This window comes from Haliotis asinina, chromosome 14, assembly GCF_037392515.1.
Source record: "Haliotis asinina isolate JCU_RB_2024 chromosome 14, JCU_Hal_asi_v2, whole genome shotgun sequence".
Taxonomy (NCBI): Eukaryota; Metazoa; Mollusca; class Gastropoda; order Lepetellida; family Haliotidae; genus Haliotis; species Haliotis asinina.
This window is the reverse complement of record NC_090293.1, coordinates 46,228,757-46,255,826: the sequence shown is the minus strand read 5'-3', so window position 1 is coordinate 46,255,826 and position 27,070 is coordinate 46,228,757. Positions and strand designations below refer to the sequence as shown.

Here is a 27,070-nt window from a genome sequence, read left to right as displayed (position 1 = left end):
GCTTGGCATCAGAGCGTTACAGAACTTCTGTATGTGTGCAACATTGTCAGAAATGTTAGACCGTCAGCGATCATTGTTGCTCGTGACGTATTTTTGTTGTTTTGTATGTTATTTTGTCTATCCTATCTTTTGGAATCATGTGGATTGATGCAACTCTTTTTGCAATCAAATCTTTTGTTCGTTAATTATCATCAGGTATTGCATATTGTAAACCAAAAGTCACTGTGTTCTGTAATCTGATTGGTAGAAAAACATGATCAAATGGTATAGACTGACGCCGTCGGTACCAAATGTATTCCCGTGCTTCGAATACTCAATAACACGCAGAAATTGGCCAACACCTGATGTTTATCTCCTAAATATGCCGTCAGTTTATACGGTTCGGGGTAGTCTATATCATTGTCCTGGATTCCTTATTTTATATGTTAATGGTTGGTGTAATCATGTGTAATTAGATATAAAAAGTAACAGAATAATGTTTCAAATAAACACGTCTGTAAATGCTTCTACGAATGTACACCATTGCTGTGGTGCTGTTTTTGATATTCAAACGAGCGTTATATCAATACTTTGATATACATAACATAATCAGTAAAATTATTCATGGTTGACACGAAAAAGTGTCGGCGGCTTTCAATGACTACTCGTCTTCCTTAGTTTTAAACGATTTACTCGAAATAATGTTATTATGGTACACGTGCGTGGTGTCTCATCGTTCATTATTGTAATGAGTGTGTGTTGCATTAAACAGTTGTAGGCACGGTTGTTGATAATGGAGTAATTCATTTTAAACAATCCCGTGAGCGGTTTCTTTTACTTAAAAATATTCTTGTGAAATCACAGTATGCCAGCTTGATATTGAGGGAGCCTATTTTTTAAAATACAAGTGTTCATTGCCTAAAGTGATGCTTTAAATAAGCTAGCATTTACTCTTCTCGCTGTGTGGCTGTTTTGGGATTTTTTTTGTTATGGACTCACCCATATGTCATGTCTTTCGACAACTATAATAAATCTTTAATACATAGCTATGATCATGTTTCAAAATTTTGAAAAAAAATCATTCGTCACCACAAATCTACTCCATTAAACGACTTGAGAAGTCGCCATTTGTGAGTCACAAACGAAGCATGAAACGAGTGAGTGATCGAAGCGCCTGAGATTTTAGTAGTCAGAGTTATGTCTCTTGAAGTGGGAGTTTCCATATCGCTAGATGGCAGGTCGATCCAAGATGGCGCTGTCCATCGGTTGAATCAGTAATGATCAACGCTAGATGGGGAAGTCACAGGATGTTATGCATATTTTAAGATCCCACGAACGCACACCAAATTAAGAATGAGTGTCAAGGCATTTGAGTTGGTACCCGCCATCGAGCGGGTGAAATTAATGTCTGACAAAGCGAAGTCGCAGGTGAGAATAGCAAGATGACAGATGAATATGACAGCACCACTGTTCTTGTAGCGGGGTTGGTCGATCGAAATTCCAATGTGGTTGTTCAGTGTTCTGCTGGTTATTTTCTCCAGAAAATGGCAACACAACGCTGACTTTAGCTACGAATCTTGTCCCTATAATCATTCTTGACATTTTATGCAAGAAATGCCTCATTCAGAAAACAAACTGCTTACATTGTTACAATCACCCCCTCAGATGCCATGTCAAAATTCCAGGACTAGTACTTGTTCTGTTTTAATGAATGTATATTTAGGGTGAAGCATACATGGCATTTTGTAGTTTTGGTTTTTGATAGGTCGGGGGATATGGGCAGAACTCTCAACCGGTTTGGTGAAATTTACCCAATAAATATATGGCTAAGTAAAAATATGTCGTTGGAAAAGAAGTAGTAGATTGAAACTGCCACTACCCACATTATGGGTTTTCAGTCGCTCAACCCTCATGGCAGCTGGCTATCAACATTTGTTGTTAAAATTTTGTAATCACATGAATATCTCTCAGATTTTTGAAAATATATATTTACTCTGAACAGCCAAAACAGCCAAATTTACAATGCCTGTGTGGCATTTGTTTGTTTTATCCCAAATAAGCAGTGTCATCATAAAACGAATACTGTTAACAAACTGATATAACCATCTCCGTTTACAATCCTTTCAGCCTACAGCCTCAATTTGCCTACAAAAATTACTGTAGGCATATTAAATAATGGAGTAGCCAATTTACCAGTCATTGAAAGGTATGTTGTTGGGTTTGGAGAAGGGTAATTAATGCATTTTCACTTAAATGAAATGACACCATGATATTGGTAATAATAAATGGCAACTTGAAAGTTTCAAAGAAGAATAAAGAAAACAAGAAGAAAAAAGGTTATTACTCTGATTGGGAATTTGCTGTACATATCATCACAGCATAGTACAATGAAGATAGACATAGACAGTGTTCGCAAATAACGTCTGACTCTCTGACAAATCTGGCAGATTTGCTGACAGTCCAATAGAATTCTACAACCTGCCGGCCCCAGAGTCTGCCTGTATAATTCACAATGAATTTGTTTGACTGAAGTTGTCATATGTGAACCCAATGTCCTGTTACCTTGAAACACCGTTCACAAACCTCGAGACATACACAATGAGTCTGTTTAGTTTATCAACCTTCAGATAAGTTAGAACCAATAGCATCGATCATGCAAAGACAAATGTTCATCATGTTGAAGTCATTACATTGCAAGCAGGAGGACAACAAGTATTCTTTGCTGGGTACAGCTATCCCCTTAACGAGAGACAACACATTCTACCATGACTTAAGTAGATCTTGGATAATGATTGGTAAATTGAAGTCATTGTGAAGTATATAATCATGTTATGTATCCCTGATTTTAAAAAAGAGACCCATTTATAATTACATCATACATCTCTTATTTTCCAACATGGTATGTTTATGTTCTAGTGTGTATTCTGCATGCAAGGGCTGCTGTTCCACAACTGGAGACTTTATGAAATGTAATACAACCTTGCCCCATTGGAATGACTTCAATGAATGTTAAAGCTACCTTATATTTGGAAACACTATTTCTTGTCAATTTTCCCATGTTGCATACAGCTGACTTTTGGTCAAGTTCATTTTGGTAAAGGTAGTAAACCTTACTTCCTTATCACTGGACTGTACCATGTTGTTTTAACTTGTAGGCAGAATAGGGCAGCATGGGAAGACTCTGTAGGTTGATATCAAGCTATTTCAATGTTGGCTGAAATATAATCATCTAATCTGAAAGATAATATCCATTTAGTCCTTCTAGGAGTGATGGTTTGAATGTTGCTTACCTTTGACTTACCAAGTAACCTTGTGACCTTGCATACAGCACGTCTCTGCCTCTCCGTTTGAATGAATGCTCCTGCTGTTTATCAGTGTAATTCATAATGTTCTTATGATCGTAAACTGAAAGCTGAAAGTTTTTAACGACTTAACTTCATGTGGCTGGAAGGAACATTTTCCAGTAGGCAATTTGTTTTTGACTCATAATCGTCACCATCTCCCAACTTGGAAGATTTCACAAGTCTGAATCCTATGTGTCTAGAAAGTTTTCTGGTCCAGTCTCTAAATATAATTCGATTAAATGATCACAAAACTCTACTTCAGTCAGGTGCTCAGACAAATGTGGCACAGATTGCCTTCATATGATTTTATGTCTCAAACATGTTCAGCTGATACGTTTATTTGTGACTGGTTTGCATTATTTTCAGATTGAGTGCATTGATGTGTGTGGTAAAAATCTGTACATTGGGACAAATGACTGGTGAGTAGCATTTTACTATGATTATTATTGATACATATTCCAAGAGATGTAACTCCTAGCATTTTACCATGATTGTTATCGATTTATATTCAAAGAGATGTAACTCCTGTAGCCTTGAAAGCAATCTTTTGAGGGACTTGTTTTTTGAAAATGATACCACCACATAGGAGGTATCTGTCTTTCCACAGAATCAAGTAAGTGTGGTTTTCAGAAAGGTGAACATCAGTGAAAGATCAAGATCTTCCTCTTCCCTATTGCATCCATGGATTAAATTTGTTTTTACAGTTTTGTGGTACACTACAGTATTGAAGAGAAGACATCCTCGTCAGGCAGGGTTTCATTTCAGAGTGAGAAACAAGGTCACAAGTACTTAGCAGTTGTGAGTGTCCCTGTTGTCAGGATGTAATCTCAACATTGTTATGCTTTGCAACCCAAATGGCTGATTTGTCAAAGTAGTGCAATACACTGTTTACAGTTCTTTCCTATTGACATGCTAGCATTCACTTGTCAAGATTTTATATTCCATGCTTTGATTGTAATCTCTGCTTTGTCACAATTGTATATGTGGACATTGGGTGTATTGAATATGTCATCATGGTTATCTTGGTAAACACTGAGAAGCATATAATAATAACAATAATAATAGTGTACTCTTACCCTTATTTCCCACAGGGCGGTGGGGTAGCCTAGTGGGTAAAGTATTCGCTTGTCATGATTCCTCACATGGGTACACTACGTGAAGCCCATATTTTAAAGCTTATCCTATCTCACGTTATGCATCTCTCTTCCTCTCTTCGACCCAGCATGGAAACGTGCTGTCAGCTAAGTTCAATCAAATCTTCTTGGCCTCTAACCACCCGACCTCTGCCCCTGCAGTAGACGCCTGTCAATCATCCTGCACGCGCAGCCGACCAGGTGACGTCCTCTACTTGTCATTCTCTTTCTTGTCGCACCACAGGCTGGAGAATTGATAGCTAGATTTAGTGACTGACGATGGGTGTTTCTAAAGAGAAGAATACTTCTAAAAAACGCAAGCATTGTGGTGAATGTAACTGCAACTTTTCGTTGGCAGATCCGCACAATGCTTATGTTGACTGTATTGGCTTGTGTGAGAGGTCATCAAGATGTAGTTTGTGTATGGGATGAGATGACGATGAATGTGATCTGTACCGGCGGGTGAATAAGAAGAGGATGTCAGATAGAGAGATAGGGGCAGGGCAGAAGATGGTTCTTCCGCACCTAAGAGGGCAAAAAAAAAGACCGCCTTAGTTGTGGCACGGCGTTCTGCATCTAGGTTGGCAGGTGAAGACTTTTTACAGGAGATATTGGATTCTTATCTTAGGATCTCAGGGAGTTATTGCGTCCATTGACTTCGGGGAGTTTAAGGAATGCTAGCGTAGTTACATCACCACCACTTGCGATAGTGCTTTCCCAACCACCAGTCATTTCCCGCACGATGTCGGTCGTTACAAAATTCCAGATCACTCGTCCATTCAGCAGATGGATCGGCATTCTTTTACTGCTTCGAATGTGCTTGTGTGTCTACATGAGATCGTGACATCAATGAGTGTTTGAGTCTTTGACTGAGTCAGACAAAGGGAATCGTTTGAGATCGTTATTCCATCCTCTGCGTGGTATTGATTCGATTCACGGGGAAGTGTTTCAACAACATGAGGTGGCGTTCGCTCAACCTCTTGGGATCGATGTGTCAATTCACAGTGCAACAGCGTTCACCTTACCTCTGGTGGGTGAATCGACAACCTGTTTGGGGCATTGCTTATTCACCAGCATGGTTCAGCACTTCCTTTCGTCGATCATACTCCAGTGATTCCCCAACTGATTCATTCCAGGGCATCTGTGTGTTTTGATTCACCAATGGCAAGTAGCACTTTGTCAAGTAGTACGGGTGTGCCGAGTGGAATCACCGCTTCAATGCCTCAGAGTGGTTTCGGTTCCATATTGGTTCACAGGGTAGTGACTCAGCATGCTGTGTTGAGTGGAAGCAGTTTCGGGAGTGTGGGGTGTGGGAGTGCACCTCTTGTTTCTATGTCAGTTCCACATGTGTTTACTTCAGCGGTGAGGGCGGCTTTAGTTACCTGTTCGACAGGGTATTCAGGTGTTACGGGAGCAGCATATGGTGTACCTCACTGGACTGCTGCGCCTAGCTTACCTGGTTCATGGGTTTCGTGATTGGAAGCAGTTACGTCACAGCCCATGGACTTTGATCCGTCGATCCGCCTGGTATGAGCCCTCTAATCCGGATTTGCGTGCAAGTGTCAATTCATCCTTTCGAGGCAGAAGTAACAGGGGCTGTACAAATCAACAGAGATGATCAGGTGATGCACCTAGACCCAATGGAGGATCTGGCCAGGCTGCCCCCAGGAAGACAGTCAAGCAGTGACTCGAGGACATCAGAGCCAGACTGGGTTCTTCCACCTCCAGTTTTTCCCATCCTGCCTTCTCTCGTGGGAGGAAGATTGGGGATTTATGCAGCAAATAAGACGTTTTTAGAAGATCCATTTGTGATGTCCATTCGGTCCAACGGATATCAGTTGCCGATTGCAAATGTTCAACCCTTGCATATGTTCCTTGCTCCTCATATCAGGAAGGGCAATGATATTGTTACCCAGGGAGCTTCATTCTCATCTACTATGCGGGATGCAAGGATCGAACATTTGCGGCGGAGTTTGTTTAGAGCCGTTGGTGCCGTTTAGAGCCATTGGTTCTGTTTCACCACTTGTATGTGGATGCGTCACTACATGGGTGGGGAGCTCACCTTCTTGATCAGCAAATGGCAGGGTAGCGGTCTCCCGCAGTTTGCGCGTGCCACATCAATGTTTTTGTACTCAGGGCAGTAATTTTGGCGATCACTCACTGGCGAGAGCAGCTAAGAGCTTTGCCTCTCATGATAAGGTCGTTTGGTACATCAATCGGATGGGATCGATAGGGTCAACCCTACTTCTGAGGTGGACTCAACAGTTTTTCAACCTGGTACACTCATTAAGCATAGAAATTCGATCCAATCACATTCCAGCGGTAAAGAATGTCATCGCGAACTCTCTGTCACGTCCAAAGCGTCTGTTCCCAACAGAATGGATGCTGCATCCAGAAGTGTTCAGGGCTGTTTGCCTCCCACTGAAGGAGCCGACTATAGACTTGTTCTCCACCAGTTTCAATCATCAGCTGCCGCTGTTTGTGTCTCCGATTCCGGATCCATTAACCTGGGGACAAGACGCCCTTGCAATTCTGTGGGACGGTCTCAACGCTTATACGTTTCCGCCAGCGGTCCATCTTCCATGTGTACTTCTCAAGTTACGTTCGACTCGGCAGATGACACTGCTTTTTGTCACACCCTTTTGGCCGACAAGAAGTTGGATCATATATCTTTGAGAGCTAGCCAATCCAGATCCAGTGCCACTTCCAGTTCAGTCAGATCTACTGGTGCATCCGCACTCCGATCAACTAACCTGGTCTCCACTAATGCTCCATCTGCATGTTTGGCGCATTTGCATCGGTCATTAATGGCCAAGGGTTATTCTAAACGTGTCGCTACTGCCATCACTACAGCGCATCGTACATCCACGAGGTCGCTTATTGATGACAAGTGGAAGAATTTTGAGTCGTATCCCAGGGTTAGGGCATTATGTCTCCCACGACAGCATCGCCACAGATGGTTGCAGAGTATCTTCAACACCTATGGTCAACTAGGAAGTTGAAGGTTGCTACGTTATCTACCTACTTAGCCACACTTAACAAAGTTATTGCAGTGGCGTCGGGAATAAAGTTGTCTAGTGTCCCTGAGCTCCAGTCTCTGTTGAGGTCGTATAAATTGGCTTATTAATCACAGAAGTTTCGAGCCCCAGCTTGGGATTTGTCTGTTGTCTTGGCTCATCTTTCATCAAATGAATATGAACCATTGACTGGGAAAGATTTTGAGCATGTCACTTTCAAGGCCTTCTTCCTTCTGGCCTTGGCCATATCTGAGTTTCACGGGTACGCTTTGAAAGGTCTCAACATGCTAGATTGTTCCTAGGCTTAAGGTGGGATTTCCTTGCTAAGAACCAGGTACCGGGACAGTCGGATTGTACCTACAGTATCCTTCCGCTTTCGTCTATCCTGGGTCCAGAAGACGCTGAAGATTTATCCTTGTGCCCAGTTCGGGCATTGAGGAGACATTTAGCCGCCTCTAAGGACCGCTGCAGACTACGCAAGAGGTTCTTCATCTCACTTTCAATGGCTTCCAAAGCAGAAGTATTGCGTACATCCTTGGCTTTCTGGTTGAGATTCACAATTCTGCGAGCGTATGCCTTTGCGAAGCTGCCACCACCTTCGTCCGCAAAGCCTCATGAGACACATGCACTCGCTTCCACCGTGGCGCTACATAGGAACTGTTCACTGTCATTATGGAAGATTGCTTTTGGAAGTCAGATACTGGGTCTCCTGATAAATCATGGGGCAGCGGCATTAATTCCTTGCTCACACTGCGTCCTTTTGCTTAGCAAAAGTTGTGGCTGAAACCACATTTAAATGGGAGCACCCACTCCCAAGAGTTTTTGTGCCGTGTAAGCCAAGGGGTTTCTGAAGCAACCCATCACAAGCACGAAGTAGCATATTGGTAGTTGGTGTTACTCTTGGCCTCCTTGTGGAATCCATCCTCGCCTGTACAGTATGTCAGAGGGTAATATGCGGCCCTCCGGCCAACTTTGGGATAATGCATAACGTGAGATAGGATCAGTTTAAAAATTTGGAAATTTTAACTGTAATTGTGTATTTATATACTTATCCTATCTCACGCGATGGATGCCCACCCTTCCTTCCCCGCATCACAGATTACTTGGAGCTCCAAGAAGAGATTGACTAGTAGAGGACATCATGTGGTCGGCTGCGCGTGCAGGATGATTGACAAACGTCTATTGCTGTCGGGTGGTTAGAGGCCAAGAAGATTTGATTGAACTTAGCTGACAGCACGTTTCCATGCTGGGTCGAAGAGAGGAAGAGAGATGCATAATGTGAGATAGGTTAAGTTTGAAAATATGGGCTTCACGTAGTGTACCCATGTGGGGAATGATGACAAGCGAATACTTTACCCACTAGGCTACCCCACCACCCTGTACAATTAAGTGTTAAAATTTCCAATTCTAGTGTCTGCCGTGGGATATACCTGGAATTGGAATATATTAGACCTTAATTCACTCACTCAACCGACTCCTTATTTCCCACAGAAAAAGCCTATCTGTCAGCTTCAAGGTGCTTCTGCACTCAACAGGATCCTGGTAGTATGTGACAATACACTTACTCTTCTCAACATGTTTGACCTGGAGGTGAGACAATTGTTCCTAGCTAGCAGATAAAGGTACCAAAGAAAGTTTTGGGTGATGTCCTTGGTTCTTCACAATGCTTAAAATGTGATGTCCTACTTAGCATGTCTTGAGAGCCATATTTAATGGATGGATAGTTTTGTTGTAAATGTTATTGACAGTCATGTTGGAATCACTATACAATTTAGTCTAAATGCCTCTATCAGGGGTTCAAATTTTTTTTAAAAACGACTTGCCTCAGGGCAAGTGACTTCAAGAAAGTAACTTGTCCTGACTAATTTTCCACTTGTCCTGATTTTATGACACAATGTTTGATGTTAATGTTTACTGGACTATTTATTGAAGAGAGATAAATTTCAAAGAACGAAAACTCTGTATTACTATTATTGCGAAGTGTAATAGCTACATTATGAGCAGATGTGAAAGTTTATTTGCAGTTTGAAACCATACGTGGAAATTATGTAGCAGCCCACTGACAAGTTAGATACCATCATTTCATTGCCAGAAATGAAAACTGACTTGTCCCGGGCATTGGGCAATGCCATTTCAGTTTCTTTCGGTTTCATTCCGGTTCATTGACTGTCTGTCAGTTAAGAGATAACCGATTTACAAGGCTAGAAGGTATAGATTCAATAGTGGTTTTGATTGTAAAATGCATAGACTCATTATTATAGTCAATGCAGGACTGATAAGTCTATGCATAGTCCTTTGTAGATAACATCAAGCCACATGATTCATGCCTTGTTCATCAATGTTTGAAACTAGACTTCTACTAGTTTCCTTTCCTCAGGAAGATGTATAAGAGCATATTATCACAATCATCCACTGTGATTCAGTGCCGCAACTCTGTTAATTACTGACCAAGTTTACATGCAGTTTGCAAGATATGTTATAATTGGGATCACACTTGGTCAAAAAATAGAATGTGGATTTGAGTCCTGAATGATACTCAGCCCAAAATGTGACTAGAATCTGTAACCCCAAATGTGACATATATCACATTTAATCACTTCATAAAAGGCAGTTTGTATTTACATGGCATTTCATTGGTGCACTTCAGCCAATCTTGAGTGGGGCAAAGATCAAGGGGATCACCTGTTTCTGTGTCAACCATAACCCACTGCGAACAAACCCTTTCAGTATTGAGGTAAGAGTGCTCAGATGGAATGTTCTCATGAATACACTGTGGTTTGGTTTGCCTGGTGCTTAGCACCACAGTGCACAATATTCCAGCTATATGGCGGCAGTCTGTAAATAATCAAGCCACGACCAGACAGTCCGGAGTTCAACAGTATGAGCATCTGCACATTTGGGAGAACATGTGTCAGTCAAGTCAGCGAGCCTGACCATCTGATCCTGTCAATCGGAATAATATGTACACTCTTCACATTGTTGTATCCCCTAGAAATGTATGCTTAGTAGTTCAAATCCTAGATTCATCTTGACTCTTTCTGGGTTTGTTTGTGATATAATGAAAAAGAAGAACATCTTATTTTGGACCTAGTTCACACAGCAAACTGACATCACACGCTGAAGTATTAATACTGAAATATAATTTCAAAGCTGTGTTAGTTCAATCGATCTGTCAGTGCCTTGACAGTTATAAAACAGGAAAAATTAACTGAACTGAATTAGTGACATTATACTGAGCTGATCAGCTGATGCATCTTGTGCAGATTTGTGTGGCTCTCAAGAAGAAACAGCTGCAGCTGTACACGGTCACGGAGGACCGGATGATCCACCTGCGGGACATTGCGCTGTCGGAACAAGCTGTGGCTGTGGTAAGTATCATACCATGTTACCATGACAACCTGTGGGAACCAGCGGTGGCTGTGGTAAGTATTGTACCATGGTACCATGACAACCTGTCAGAACCGGCTGTGGTAAGTATCATACCATGTTACCATGACAACCTGTGGGAACCAGAGGTGGCTGTGGTACTTATCATACCATGTAACCATAACAGCAGTTAGAACCAGTGCTTGCTACGGTAAGTATCATCCATGTTACCATGACAACCTGTGGGAGCCTGCTGGGTCTGTGGTAAGTATCATCCATGTAACCATAACAACCTGTTGGATCCTGAGTTGTGTTCAGATTCGCGAACACCCATGAGCACTCGATCCTGAATGTCTGTGCCCAGATGAGCACCGGAGAACCATCCTCACAGCTGCCTCGCCAACGAACAAAGATGGTGACCATGTTTAATGAAAAAAAAAAATTCAAACCATCATCATTAGCTAGCATCCACCTCACGAAGTGGCAAGGATTAGCCAAGAAATGTTGTGTAAACAATAAAGAAGAAGCTGACATCTGTAACATTTTGTCTTATACATGTCTAATGTCATGCGTCCCCACTCGTCCCTTTCTGTAACCTCTAACAAGAGGACAATAAGCTATTTTGTTTTTGTCCTGGAATAACACGAGTTGGTCAGAAATGGTTTAATGTTACCCCCAAGCGCTTGCATCCATTCAGGACGTACGCAAGCATTCGCAGGAGTCAATCACATGGGCGCTCATGGTTCTGAACATGCACCATGTTGCTGTGACAACCTGTCTGAAGCATCAGGGATTTGTCCAGACCTACTCAATATCTGGCCATCAGAAGTGTTTAAAAGTCATACAGTGTATAAGTAGCTTTGAATAGAGAAAGGTAATATGTGTAATTCGTGAGTTCAAGGTAAATCACTGGCCATGTATACACTTGGCACTGACTTTGAGTTTGTTTCACTAGGGTGTAGATGGTGTCAACATCTGTGCTGCGCTGACGTCACAGTACATGGTCATCAACTCGGACACCAACTCCATGCAAGACCTCTTCCCCTATGACAGCGACCAGATGACACCAATAGTGAAGAGAATCAGCAAGGTAGACAACTCTTGTAGAAACAATTGCTATTATTATGTCTAGAAAGGTAGTCGCTGTGCTGGTAGCAGTATAATCAGTTTTACTTTCCAAACAGGGAAATTATAGTGTAGTATGTTCAAAATGTCAAATACAGATCTAAATAAGGTAAGGGACAGTTCCTTTATGGCAGAGGCAGGAAGACTATTTAGATTTGTTTTTGGACTGGACCATATTGTGCCAATTAAACATTAGGCATCATGATTTGGACCTGTTGGCTTATCTTGTTGAAGTTAAAGACTGCTGTCTGTGTTCATACAGGATGAATTCCTTCTGTCTGGTCCAAGTGCTCTGGGAATGTTTGTCACATCTGCAGGCATCTCCCAGCGTCCACCCATGCAATGGTCCGATAACTTGGTCAGCGTCAGCTATGTCCATCCGTACATACTAGCCATGAATGACGAGTTCATCACAGTGCACAGGTGAGTCACCAAATTATTTAGCAGAAGAGAAATTGAAAAATTCAGGAAGGACATGCTCCTGTACCCCTGCTCTCTCTATAACTGTTGTTTTGCAAGTGCCAGTGTCATCGTCTTTGTCTTCTCCCAGCATCCTGGACCAGCAGCAGAAGCAAGCCATTCCCTTCCAGGGAGGAGTGTGTCTTGGGGACTATGACGGCCGGTTGTTCGTGGCCTCAGGGAGAGAGATCTACTCTCTTGTGCCAGTAGCCTTTGAGAAACAGGTAGGACTACGGTCTTTCTGTTTACCATGTGAGGTTAGTCTATTTGTTATCTACTTAGCAACCGTCATGGTTAGATGAGATCTTGGGACACATCTGGTCTAGCATCAGTTAATAAGATTACAAATCCATGATCGGTAACTCATAGGTAAACTGCATTTTCCGTTTTAGATCCAAGCACTTTTGGCTGACAAGAGAGTAAAGGAGGCGCTAGACTTGGCCAAGAATGCCACCAAGACTGGTCTCAGTAGAGAAAAGTTCCTCAAGGTAGGGAGTGTTGATTGTTACAACCAGTATCTTCTTACCACAATATGGTATGTATTGCGGTACAAGGTCTTCAGTTTGGTCCATTTCGGTTTGGTATATGGGACATGGTCATAATGCAGAAATATGACAAAGCTAAACTTATTCAAATTTTGAGAAAATTATTCCATTTCAAGACATTTTAGAAAAGTTTTTTAAATGGTTACTAAAATGAACATACAAGAAAATACCAAATTTTTGGATTGCACTACGGTATACAGAACCTAAACCAAAATACAGGGATTCTATCAGTACGATGGAATACTGTTTCACCCCTAACAACCAGCCTTACTTAGTTGTCAAAAATGACAAAAACAATGATTGTAGTTGACAGCAGTTACCTTTGGTAAGGTCACACTTGACCTCCCAGTCAAACTAGCATTCTTATGACAATATTGAACATATGTGCTTGATATTGTAATGAGAAGAAAGTATACATAGCATGACAAGCCTGTAACTAAGGCTGTATTACCATACGTTCCACAGTTTGTGAGATGGAGCTAACTGACTGTTTTCAAAGGGACATAACTCATATAGGCCCTCTAAAAAATACCACTAGTAACTAGTTACCTCAAACCAGTGACCTGTTTTGTGTAACAGTCAGCAATCTGAATCATTACTGTTAAACATGATTTTATCACTTTTTGATATCCAAATGAAAATGACACAGAATCTTTGTATATGTTTATGTAAATTGCAGTTATTTCCCATTGCATTGACCTGGCAGATCATCTGAAATATATTTCCATCAAACAAAATTAGAGACACTCTGTGGACTTAATGATTTATGTAATGTTTAATTTCTGTCCATTGAGTAAAAAATATAGCTTCCATTGATACCGAAATAAAGCTTTGATTGATTGCTTGGTTGATTGCTTGGTTGATTTTGACTGACTGACTGACTGATTGATTGAGCTGACTGAGCTGAAATTCTGTTCTTTCAACTCATTCACTGTGAATGTCTCAGATGTACCACCGCATCCAGCAGCAAGCTGGCTTCATCGAGTTCTCCCAGCAACACTGGCAGGAGGCCACGGAACTCTTCCAGGAGGGGGAGGTGGATATCAAGGAGGTGAGATGCCGAATTAAGAGGATGTCTGTTGTACCTGTGACCTCTCATATTTCAGATCACAACTGTAGAAATCAAATTAGCATGTGGCTAACCCCCTTAAGCATATCTGAAGTTAGATGTCTGAAAAGTGATGAATCATATTTATCTGCATTTGGATGTGCAATTTGTTTAATTGCAGTACTTGTGTCTCTGTGATCTGTTTAGCCCAATGGTTAAACCGTCTGCTTATCATACTGAAGATCTGGGTTCAATACCCAATATGGATACAATTTCAGAAGCTTATTTCTGTGTTTCCCACTGTGATATTAATAAATGCAGCGTGATACCACTCTCGCTCACTCACTCACTCACTCACTCACCTAGCTTGTGGTTACTACGTCTCTGGAAGGTCAGCTCTGATTCAGTGTAGTGTATCTGGGTGTGGTGTTCATGTTAACCTGCAGCGTGATATTGAAGTTGATAAGCAGCATGATAATCAGCCACACACTCACACATATCCACACTTGTTTCCTTATAAGTGAAATAATCCTGAACACAACACAGGACGCCATTTCATCTCAATTGACCAAAATGGACGAAAAGAAGTTTTTAAGTTATATCACATTCTTTCTTCAGGAATTCCATCCTTTTCATTATTTCAAGATTTACTGGTATGTAATATTGTGATTCTGCCATCTGAATAACTTTAATACTTCCTTGGAACAGATCATCAGTTTATACCCTCACTTGATGCCTGCCAGTGTGAACTTCGTGAGATCGGTCCCGCCTCTCCATGAAATAGCAGATATCAATCAACTAACAAAAGGAGATGACTCTTTGATACCAGAATATAAACATTTCTTGAGGTGCTACTTAGAAGAAATAAAAGGAACCAAACAAGCTATTGGCATTAATCAGGTAGTTACGCTGTTATTACTAGTTTCTTCCATTCATTTTTGTGGAGATATTTACTTTTGTTTCAAAAAAGGATAGATATCCCTTGTCAAGGGGCATATGGCTAAGAAATGTAGCAAGAATAATTATCTCATGTTTTTACAGTTTCATTTTAACATTTGCAACCTCTCACCAGGTGGAGCAGCAGATATTTACATCGTATCAGTACCAGTGTTGGCTCAAGAGAGGGTTTTTGAGTGTTTTGACACATCAAATTCAGTGAGGACCCGCTCTATGTTAGATCTGCCTATCTATTTGACATTGAAGGGGGTCCAGAAACATTATTTTCATCAATTTTGACCCACTCAAAATTTCACCCAAATATCACTATTTCTGTGCAGTTATCACAGTTGGTCTATTTTATATTTTGATGTTAAATATTCACTGTATTGTCTGTTGTATATATGTTTTTATTCAAAAGGTGTAAATGTAATTAGGTCACCTCTGGCCCAGCCTGTGTGACCTTTTTATATCAGTGGAACTGGTGGTAAAAAATCTTGCTTATCACACTGAAGGATCAGGTTCACATGGGTACAATGGTGAGAGCCCATTTCTGGTACCCTCCGCTGTGACATTGCTAAAAGCAGTGTGAAACCTCACTCAATTTAATGTCAGTAAAACATGCTTAACACAAATGCTCTCAATTCTCATGGTAGTTTTTGTTTATTTTAAATATAATTCTTTCTTTGTTGTTCCCATCATATTGGACTTGTTGAAGAAAGTCTTTTGTTCTGCACCTGTGAAGTTTGGGGTCAGGCACCAACTGGGTTGACACCTGTCATATTATCCAAGTTGCATTGATCAATGTTCATGCTGTTGATCCTTGGATTGTCAGGTCCGGATTCAATTATTTACAGACCGCTGCCATATAGCTGTCATATTGCTGAGTGCGGCGTAAAACTAAACTCACTCACTCACTTCCTCACTCATTTGTTTTCCAGCTAATAGATACTGTGCTTTTGAAACTGTATGCCGAGGTGAACTCACCAGAGTTAATTCCCCTGATTGCTGTGGATTCCAGCTGTGATTTAAATGACTGTATTGAGAGTCTAGAGAGGTTCCATCGATACCATGCACTGGGGTTGTTGTACAAGTTTCATGGAGAATATGATAAAGCAATTAATATCTGGACAAAGTAAGTATAATTCCAGGGAGTTGAGCCAACCAAGGCGCCACAGTAGATGTAAATTTAAAATGGCATCTTATACAACCTTTGTTAAATCTTCAGGATACTGTCCTAAGACTTGGTAGAAGCTCTGCGTTATGAATGTTGCTGTCATAATGCTAGATGTAGCATGTGAACATGTACTGTTTTCTGCTTTTTTGGTCTGGTTGTAGTCAGTGCATGAAGTGAAAGTGGTGATTGTGATGGTATTAGTAGTAATGATGGTTGTGGCTGAGAGTTAAGTGTCTCATTTTACAGTGTCAAGGTACATTTTCATAAAGATATAAAGGCAATAAAAGAGTGTATGAAATAAGGCCCATCCAGCCATTTGAGACAGGCATGATATCTGACGGACATTCTACATTTACAGCTAGCCTGATGGTCTGGTAATTTACTTTAGATATTCCATACATCTTAGTAAATATATTCCATACATCTTAGTAAATTTATTCCATGCATCTTAGTAAATTCACCATATTTTGGTGTCTGGTCTGGTTAAACCCATTTTGTACTGGTAACATTTTTGAAGTTGTGAGACCTGGTGTCTGGCTAGGTTTTTGGCTATTATATGCACTGAATAAAACCTATTAAAAGTATCACTCTCAGTTTGTTTGAAGGCACTACAGTTATGACACAGTGTGGCTTACAAAATTGCTTCATACATGACAGGGTGTGCCTTAGGAAGGCATGTAAATTCCCTTTGGGACTAGACACACTACTGGTAGATGTAACTTAAAGGCAAGATATTGTGCAATCTTTTCATTTTGTGCTATTTGTTTTTCAGATTAGTTGATGATACATTGAGAGATGAGAGTTTTCCTGGACTAGACTTTGTGGTGGAATTTCTTGCCAAGTCAGTTACATTTGTTTGTTTTCTGTTTCTTTGTTGTTCCACACTGCACTTATTCCTGCTAGTAATGCCCTTGTTTTGAACATGTGATGATTTGCATCCAGAACAGTGACTGGGGTGGAATAGGTCTTCAGCAACCCATGTTTGCCGTAAAAAGTCAACTATCCTTGTCGTAAGAAGCGACTAATGGAATCGGGTTGTCAGGCTCGCTGACTTGTTTGACGTATGTCATCGGTTCCTAGTTGTGGAGATTGATGCTCATGCTGTTGATCACTGGATCTTCTGGTCCAGACTCAATTATTTACAGACCGCCGCCATATAGCTGGCATGTTGCTGAGTGCGGCGTAAAACTAAGGTCAATCACACACTGCTTCCAGAACAAATAATTTTTGGAAATAAATATCTTCTACATTGATTTTTAACATTATTTTGTGTGGCAAAAAGGATTAAATTTCTGACCTGTATTTAGTACATTTTCCTCTTGGCATAAAGGTTTAGTGGGGTAATCTAATGTTTAGAGTGTTCACTCGTCAAACGCAAGGACAGATACATTTCCCCACATGTATGACCCCTGTCTAAAACCCAACCCATTCAGTCATAGTATATTGACAACAGTAGGCTGACCAGACTAGATTCAACTATAATTGACCAGTGGCTAAGTCAGTGTTGAAAGCTGTGTTTTATAGCTGACCTGTGTACTCACGGTTTTAAAACATTAGAGCATAAAGAACCGGAGGTCAGACTCACTTTCAATGTAAGGGTGATCGGTTGGACGGGTGACTTAACAAGATAGAACATAACATAACAGTAAAGGAATGGACTGTCGTTGTTTATTACACCTCTGATAATACATCATATTTGATCATCAGTGACATTAAATGATCATAAAATTACTCATGCATATGTGAACATGTGCATATACAAGTGGCTTTCAGGAGTCCACATTGAAGCGTCATAGCCTAACAGGAAAAAAAGAAACTGCATCAGCATATTCTATGGCTGTCTTTCTTACTCCTCTCAGATGATGTTTTTTCTATATTAAGCCAAGTCTCAAGCTTCTCTTGGGTCTCAGAACTGGAGGATGTGGGCTTATGTGTAGGCCTGCTCTGTCTTGAAGAAGTCGATTATTCTGTATATGTTGGGATGAGGCATGGCCATACTTGATGTCCTTTTGTAGTGTCACCCTTCCACATGGTTTGTCGTTCATGGACCAACAGTGTCATCATGGTCATGATGGTTCCCTGTGTTTCGACCATGGTTGCTCATAACCCAGAACTGACTTACGTAGTTGGCAAATCTTAGGACTGTGGCGTCATGTAGAGGAGCATCGTTCATTTGCGTCGTTTAGGGCGTTGAACCAAATGCCTTTGATGTAATGAAGGGGTACTGAAAGGATGGAAGCAGCGCATCTGACAAGGTGTTTCACATCCTCATCACGGTTGTACTCAGACTGAAGTTCACTTTTCTGGCCATTTCACCAAATACACAGTTCAAAGTGAAAAAAAACACCCTTTATGAGTCACTTTTGGAAATACAACATTCAACACATTCTGGGCAGCAGATTCAAAATCAGTAAATACACCAGATGGATTTAATACAATATTATGATGCTTTAAACATTCAAAGAAATTTACATGTGTGGACTGCTTCTTGTCACGCAACAAAGCTAACACTGGTAGAAGCATTTTCCCTGATACAAATGCATGAATAAAATGAATCCTAGTGAACAGTTCAGGACACATATTGAATGTACTGTCACAGAAGATCATGTCAGCCCTGGCCAAGTGCTGAAGGGTGTCCTCAGTGGCGAAGATGATCATGTTGTCAGAATGGAGAAGAAAGTGTCTTGGGATGTTGTCTTTGTGTAAGAATCAGTCAGGGTTATGTGAGTGCAATGTTTCTGTAGTTTATGGGTATTCTGTTGGTACCTGCAGCAGGAGTCTGGTAGTTTTCACCTCCATGTTGACCTGTGAAGGTTCCAGGGTTGAATAGGCCTTCAGCAACCCATGCTTGCCATAAAAGGCGACTATGCTTGTCGTAAGAGGCAACCAATGGAATCAGGTGGTCAGACTTGCTGACTTGGTTGACGCATGTCGTCAGTTCCCAGCTGCGCAGATCGATGCTCATGTTGTTGATCACTGGATTGTCTGGTCCAGACTATTATTTACAGACCGCCATCATATAGCTGGAATATTGCTGAGTGCGTCATAAAACTAAACTCACTCACACACTCATTCACCTCTGTGTTTGTTCTTGATATACTGTACAGCAACTTGAGCATTTGCCATGATTGCAACGAAGCTGTTCACTCAATTCAACAGATCAAATGCAGATGAACACAGTTCAAGCCTTGGATGCTGTTGTTTGTGCTAACCTGACACCTGAAACATAGTGTAAGTGTTTTGTTTGTGTTGCAGCCTGAGTGACCATGAGATTGTGTGGAAGTATGTAGACTGGGCTCTGGAGAAGGACCAAGACCATGGTGTCAGGGTAAGTCACAGACTGATTGTGTAGGAATATTGTCTGTAAACCTCTGTTGGCATAAGCTGTTGTTATTTCTGGAGTGAGTGAATGAGTGAGTTTAATTTTACGCCACACTCTACAATGACCTGCATCAACCAAGCCAGCGAGTCAAGTCAACCTCTTTGGACAAGCACAGGATGCTGAAGATAAGTTCTAATCCAGATCCCTAGTGGTATTTTGGTGTGTGCATTTCATGGACTGACCTCTCAGCTGGCTCTCTCTCCACAACAGTTCCTGTCACAGGGCTAGTCCACAGAATGTCACAGGAGACTTGACATTTGGATGCGATGTATATGAGGAAATATGCTCAGTGATTCATCTGCAAACTGCAAAAGTGTTTTGTATATTTTACTGACTTGAACTTTTCAAATCTGTGTAGCCTAGTGAGTTAACCTCTACAGTTTCTTAACAGTTTTCAGTCTCATGTTGTTTCTTGATATTTATGGAAAGTATGTTTGAAACATAAAATTGTTGGTAAGGGCCTATCAACCTTTTTTCTGATCTTGATGGAGAATGTGAGACTGGGCAATCAGGAATTGATGTTTCTTTTCATCCGTCCTAAATTTCTCATTTCCTTGAATTGCATTCTCAATCAAGACCTCCCATTTTATCCCAGTCATGAGGAGTGGTAAAGAAATAGGGTAAGGACCATGAAGGAAGTATAGGAAAAGTATGGTTGATTTCTAAAAGTATATCTACCTCTCTTTGGACCTTCGATTTGTTCACTGCTGTGTGGTCTTCTTATGTCATTGAGGTAAACATCATTCAGTCTCAACATAATAATATATTTTTCCTTATCCTGACTCATGAGATAAGCAACTAAGCAAATTAGCATGAGTCAAGGTAAGTATAAAAATATCAATTTTATCATAAGAAATACATATTTTTCCTTATCCTAACTCATGCTTATTTACATTTATTTAATTTTTTTTCATAAATACTTCATTTATTACCTCTGAAAATTGCTGAACCTTGTTAACAGTGTTATCTGTATTGCAGATATTCACAGAGCGGCCAGCTGGAGAGCTGCAGACTGAGAGACTGCGACCTGACACAGTGATAGACTATCTCCATCGCTTCCCTTCAGCGGTCATCACATACTTAGAATTCCTTGTCTTTCAGAAGAAGTTAGAGGTGAGTGGACACCTTGTTAGATCACTGTGACAGCAGTCCTGCAGATCACTGTGTCAAAATGAGAGAGTAAGTCCATGACTCTTGGCAGCTTGAGTTCAGATGATGTTGATGATGATGTTGATTTTGGCTGTTGCAGAAAGAGAAGTACCACACCCACCTGGCAGTGCTGTACCTGGATGCTGTGCTGAGTCTTATGAAGACGAACAATGTCAAGAAGGAGGAGATAGATATAGCAAGGTAGGTGAAATCTGGCTAACAGAGCATGACTGGACTTTGATGATGACATTCTGTCTCATGTTTGTCTGTCTGTGGATATGTGTTAGTGAGATTCTTTGTTTTTGGTGTGAGTGTTGTTACACTCAACAATGTTCCAGGTATATGGCATTGATCTGTAAATAATCTAGCCAGGACCTGACAATCCAGGGATCAACAGCATGGGCATTTATCTTCACAAATGAGATATCATATGTCAACCAATAATGGTTTTCAGCAACCCATGCTTGTTGTAAATGTCTTCAGAGGTGACTAACAGGATCAGGTGGTCAGGCTTAATCAATCAACCAACCAACCAACCAACCAACCAACCAATGTGTGGATAAGATGTCATTTTTTCAGATGACCTATGTGACATTTTTCATTCTGCTGGCTACCCCTTGAGTCTATCGGATCTGTTTGAATCCCTGCAACTTTAGAACACTGATATATTTTGGCTTAACAAGGCATGTGGGCTTTTTTATAAAATCAGTAAATTACAATGTGACCAAATGACTGTCATGGCAAATATTTAATATGGCTGTTTTCTTAGGTCCAAGTTACGCCACATGCTGCAGATCTCCAACCTGTACCGAGTGCAGTTGATCCTGGGCAAAGCAAAGGAGACCGACATGCATGCTGAATGTGCAATATTGTATGGGAAGGTAAAGGAATGAGTTTTGGAAGGGGGTCAGTTAATCGGGGATTCACATTGCCAGAAGTCATATTTATCCAGATTGTATTTCATCAAATACGAATGTCTGGACAATGTGCTTAGTATTGGCGTGACGAAGTTGAGGAGAAATTGGTACATTTGAATAGATCTACAGCAATCCATGCTTGTCATGAAAGGTGGTAAGAGGATCAGAGATGCAGGTCGTCTTACCCCGATTGCATAGATGGATAGTCTGATCCAGATTTGTTAATAGACGATCTTCATATACATATTGCTGGCAGAAACAAGCAATAAGATGGCAGCTGTAAGTATATGATGTAATGGTGAGTGAGTGAGTTTAGTTTTACGCCACACTCAGCAATGTTCCAGCTATATATGATGGCGGCGTATATATGATGTAATAGGAGTAATATGTCAAGTAATGCTTCACTAACTATGGTAAATCGGACTTAGTTTAGTGGGATCAGTACAAGATGATGATGATGACAAGACATCTGTGGCAGAATCTGATTCCATTCTCTGCTGCAACAGTTGGAGGAACATGACAAGGCGTTGAGGATCCTGGTTCACAAACTGAAGGACTTTGGTGCTGCAGAGAACTACTGCCTTGTGAACAGTGATGGCAAGGAGCCATCATACCGAAAACGTCTCTTCCATATACTGCTCAGTGTCTACCTGGACCCCAGCTACGAGTGAGTGCCCAGTCTGTGTTACTAGTTATTAACACTATTGCCTGATGACTCTTTTACTGATGTGATATCATGGTCAGCATATTCAGTTCCATCCATGGTTGTGTTTTATGGGAGCTTTACTTGTGATGGAGTTCTGTATGCATGCTGAATGAGGACCTGTGCCCCATTTCACAAAATGTATTTTAAATGACAACACACATGCTTGAAGAGAACAGGGGCGTGTTTCACAAAACTCTTGTAAGCCTAAGATCTTGTAACTTTTCTCTTGGTATATGCGACCCGTGAAGGTTCCGGGGTAGAATAGGCCTTCAGCAACCCATGCTTGCTATTAAAGGCGACTCAGCTTGTCGTAAGAGGCGACTAACGGGATCGGGTGGTCAGGCTAGCTGACTTGGTTGACTCATGTCATCGGTTCCCAAGTACGCAGATCGATGCTCATGTTGTTGATCACTGGATTGTCTGGTCCAGACTCGATTATTTACAGACCGCCGCCATATAGCTGGAATATTGCTGAGTGCGGCGTAAAACTAAAACTCACTCACTCACTCACTCTTGGTATATGCACATCTGATACAGTATACCAGGTACAATTGCTTCGAGAAATGTTACAGGATCTTAGACTTATGAGAGTTTTCTAAAACAGGCCCCTGTTCTCTTCAAGCAAGTGTGTTGTCATTTAAAATACATTTTGAAAAACATAGTTTGACATCTGTATAACTCTCTCCAGCGTGTAGCATATTTATCATCCAACACCTGTATGCCTCCCTCTGTGATAACACAGCAAACTGTTAATGGGGGGTAAATCCAACTCATTATCTCTCATATCTAGGGTTTTGAAAGTACAAAATGTATACCTCTCTCCTGTATGTAAAACTTGGATAGCTTATCACCTGTATACCTCTCTCCTGTGTGTAATGATGGCACCTTAACACCTGAACACCTTTCTCTTGTGTCTAAAACAGTCATGTTTCTGTTACAGACGTAAAGACACTCTAGTAGCACCTGCCATGGCTCTTTTGAACAGTAACGTTGCAGATTTTGATACAAACAAGGTAGAGTGCCTTTTAAATGTACAGTGAAACCAGTCTAAACCGGCAGCCCACGGGACCAAAATATAATACCGGTCAAGACAGGGTGCCGAATTTAACAATAGCTAGTATTTTCCAATATGGCTGCCATTTCTAGCCATGGAATCCCATAGTGATTATAAAGCATAACCGCAGTATTCTTATGAGCGTTTGATTCACCACACTGTCACTACTTCCTCACCACCTAGCTTGCCAAGAGGATTAGTGTATTGGATTAAGAGGCCTTGATTGGACTGCTCATACCCCTGCAGGCTTAGACAGTGTTAATTACAGTTAAAATTGCTTGTTCGGAGCAGAAATTGATGCAGGAATGCATAATGTACAGGTGCCAGATTTAGACAATGTGTTTATGATCTCAATATCGTTGTAAAATGGCACGACCAAAATTTTATGCCAGTTTTCACTGTGTGCCGGATTAGATGTACCGGTGTTGGCAGGTTGCACTGTATTAATTTGTGCTGTAATGTGCAGATACATCAGGCATATGATGTCATGCATATGTGAAGTTCTAAGTCACTGAAGTGAGCTGTTGTTCTGTTTATCCAGCTGTTTATTGTCTGTCTATCCAGGTTTTACACTTGCTGCCCGACCACTGGTCAGTCGGTCTCCTGTCCCAGTTTCTGACACGCACAGTTCGGAAGAGCATGCACTGTAGCAGGACGACCCACATTGAGCGAATGATGGCAAGGGGAGAGAACCTAGCAGTCAAACAAATCTGTATACAGTTACAGCGAGATCCTGTTGTAATGAATGATGATAGGTGAGTGGATGCAACGTTGGTTTAAGATAGCTCCATCACCAGCCCCTCTCTGAAACCTCCCCATGAAACATCACTTCAGAATTTTCATCAGTATATATTTCTGGGTTTATTTGGTTAAAACATGGTTCATGATAACTCATAGCCCCAAATAAAGACATCAGCAGCTGAAAAAAGTCAGATGCCCTTTCTGTTTCACTACCTTGAATCTAAGGGAGTGTTCATCATTCCTGGCTGGTGGGGAGGTGATGTTATGATTATTTTTTTGAAGAATCGTGTAAAAAGTCACTGCTGCCCTGTATGTCATGTCCCAAATCAGCGACACCTCCCACCCTTTGCAATTATATTATTATGTACACAGGTGCTGACCCCATTACCTCCCAAGAACAAAATGGGTTCCCCCACCCTTTTAAAAACATCTTTACTCCCCCTAGCCATACATTATGAACTGTTCCCAACCTGTTCCACAGAGACCTTGAGATCATTCCAAGTCCATGATTATGCAATGCATAAGTTGTCTCCCCTTACTGATCTTTGCTTTTCACAGAGGCATTGATCAATCCAGTGATGATCTGTCTGTTACTGTCATCAGTGAAGGTTTCTGGTAGTGTCAGAGAATCTGATTTATCTCCCTTTGTCTTTTTGTATTCTCATATTCTGCTGTTTACTCCATTCTCAGACTTGTTGTGTTTTAGAAATTTTTTAATTGGAAAATCATAAGGGTATTCTGAATTGCTGTATCCTTGGCAATCAAACAGTTAAATAAGGTTAGGTTAGATTTATAAAACTAGTCAAATTTGTTGTCAGAGATTGAGTGATTCTGAACTTAATTGAAATGTCAATTAAATTATTGCTGTTTTGCTAATAGTTACTAGTTTGTCATAAAAGTTCCATATCAACTAGCACTGTGCATCAGCTCCAAAACTTAAAATTTTCTCAGAAAGGGCGGTGGGGTAGTGTGTTTAAAACGTTTGCATGTCCTGCCGAAGACCCAGGTTCAATTCTGCATAGGTACTATGTGTGAAGCCCATTGGTTTCCCCTGCCATGATATCACTGGAATATTGCTGAAATCAGTGCAAAACTTAACTCGTTTACTCACTCACTAAATTTTCTCAGAAGATGTTGTTTGAGTGGTTTGTTTTGGGATATTATCATGCTGAAAGCAAATTATCTCCATATTAGCAACAATGGCCATAATAATTGGTACATATGTCAAACAGGACCTAAAGTGGTGCCTTTTGCTATTTAAATTCTTGTCATTTATATTTTTCTTGGTTTCCATGGAAACAGTTTGAACTTAGTTTCCATGGCACCACTCAAAAACCTTTTGATATCTTTCAACAGAACTTGGCTGATATATGAGGCATATCTCAAAGTTGTGCCTTATGCACTTTACAAACTTATTTTACAGACTATAGGAATTTATGTTTTTCATGATTTCCATGGATTTTGTCTTAAAAAATTCAAGCTGGACTTAAGTAACTGTCAGACAATTTGTTCTTTTGAATACGTGGGGACCGGGGCTTTGTCACCTTCTGATAACTCTCAGAAGCCCCCAACCTCTTCAGCTGCGTTCCTTTATCAGTTAATGAGAACATTGTCTTCTTTAGATGCTGATGCCAATAAGTAGTTTAACCTGTCTCATATATACAGTATATGCACAACCAATTAAATTAAAAGACAGCATCATGTTACCCTAGTTACTGCCATGACTGATTACAGAGTAACGTAGCAGGGATTGAGTGCTTTCAGTTTTGCTTTTATGTCAAGATAGACAGTAGTCATATGAAAGAAGTTTTGAGTAAATAGTTTAATTTAGTTTTTTTTTCAGCATGTTCACTATTTTGGTTTTAGCAGAAAAGTTATCAGAAAATTCAGATGACATGCTTCAGTTAGCTCGTTTGGAAAATCGTATTTTTTCTATGCGGGACATTTGAGCTGACTTATTTTAGGAACCTGTTTTTGAAATTTTCTATTTTTATAATAAATAACATTTGCTTTTTCAGAATGTGTGCTGTATGTAACCGTGCGTTCAGCGAGCCAATGTTTGTTAGATACCCCAATGGAGTTGTGACTCACGTGCACTGTGCCAAGAACAAATATGTATGCCCTGTGACGGGGAAGCTCTTCAGCTCCCTCGTACCCAAGAAGGTGGACATAGAAGCTCGAAACAACTGGAAATGATATCATGTGTAATTTCAACACAATCATAATAGCAAGTGGTGCACAGACACTATAGACTCCATGTTGCAAGGAAAGGATGTTGGATGTCAGTGACTTTTATCTACAGCAAGGAGGGATCTGTTATTGTATTTAAATTGTTGTGACGTGTTCAAAGTGAAGTCTTTATTTGTTGACAGAACCCAGAATGGTTAAGTGTCATTCGCTTTTGTAAGAAATATTTTGAGACAGAAAAGGGAAAACATTAACAAAATATCCTAAAGAGGTTTGTGTGGTAAGAAGTGAGATTTAAAACTAACCCTAATGATAAGCGTCACTGGTTGTTGTAAAAAAAATTTTGCGGCAGAATAGGACACAATATTCTAAAGAGATCTTGTGTGGTATGAATTGAGATTGATTTAGGCTTTTACCATCAAACTCTGTTGTAAAGATTATATGACTTTATGGCAATATTTATAAAGTCGTGCAGAGAATTGTCTGACATCATCTAAAATAAAAAACAAGAATAACGGCATTACATATGCATTTCTTCCATTATTAAGCTGAGACTTCTTCATAGAACTGGCATAATGTTCAAAGCAGCATCATATACAACCAAAATCACTCTGAATTTATCAGAAATCCATTAACCATGGATAATACAGTATTCTCTCTTGATAGCAGTGAGGTCTGAAGATTGACAGGTCACCAATAGAGTTCATGTCATAAGTGATGCCATAGGGCCCATACACTTGTATACATACCTGGCTTGCTTTCTTTCTGATTGTACAGGCCATATTGTTTCCTCAGACTCGTAGCC

At 40.6% G+C, this 27,070-nt stretch overlaps 1 protein-coding gene across 1 annotated transcript; it reads left to right on the top strand.

The window, feature by feature from the left end:
- Window positions 1-1,200: 1,200 nt before the first annotated feature.
- Window positions 1,201-26,771, top strand: LOC137261353 (transforming growth factor-beta receptor-associated protein 1-like). Its single transcript, XM_067799095.1, has 22 exons — window positions 1,201-1,407; window positions 3,690-3,742; window positions 4,028-4,121; window positions 8,965-9,063; window positions 10,121-10,207; window positions 10,737-10,841; window positions 11,795-11,929; window positions 12,227-12,387; window positions 12,515-12,647; window positions 12,816-12,911; window positions 13,915-14,019; window positions 14,725-14,916; window positions 15,894-16,087; window positions 16,902-16,970; window positions 19,385-19,457; window positions 20,490-20,624; window positions 20,761-20,861; window positions 21,430-21,541; window positions 22,084-22,244; window positions 23,224-23,296; window positions 23,902-24,092; window positions 26,097-26,771. The coding sequence occupies exons 1-22, from the start codon at window positions 1,333-1,335 to the stop codon at window positions 26,272-26,274; spliced, it is 2,622 nt and encodes an 873-aa protein (XP_067655196.1). The 5' UTR covers window positions 1,201-1,332; the 3' UTR covers window positions 26,275-26,771.
- Window positions 26,772-27,070: the final 299 nt, after the last annotated feature.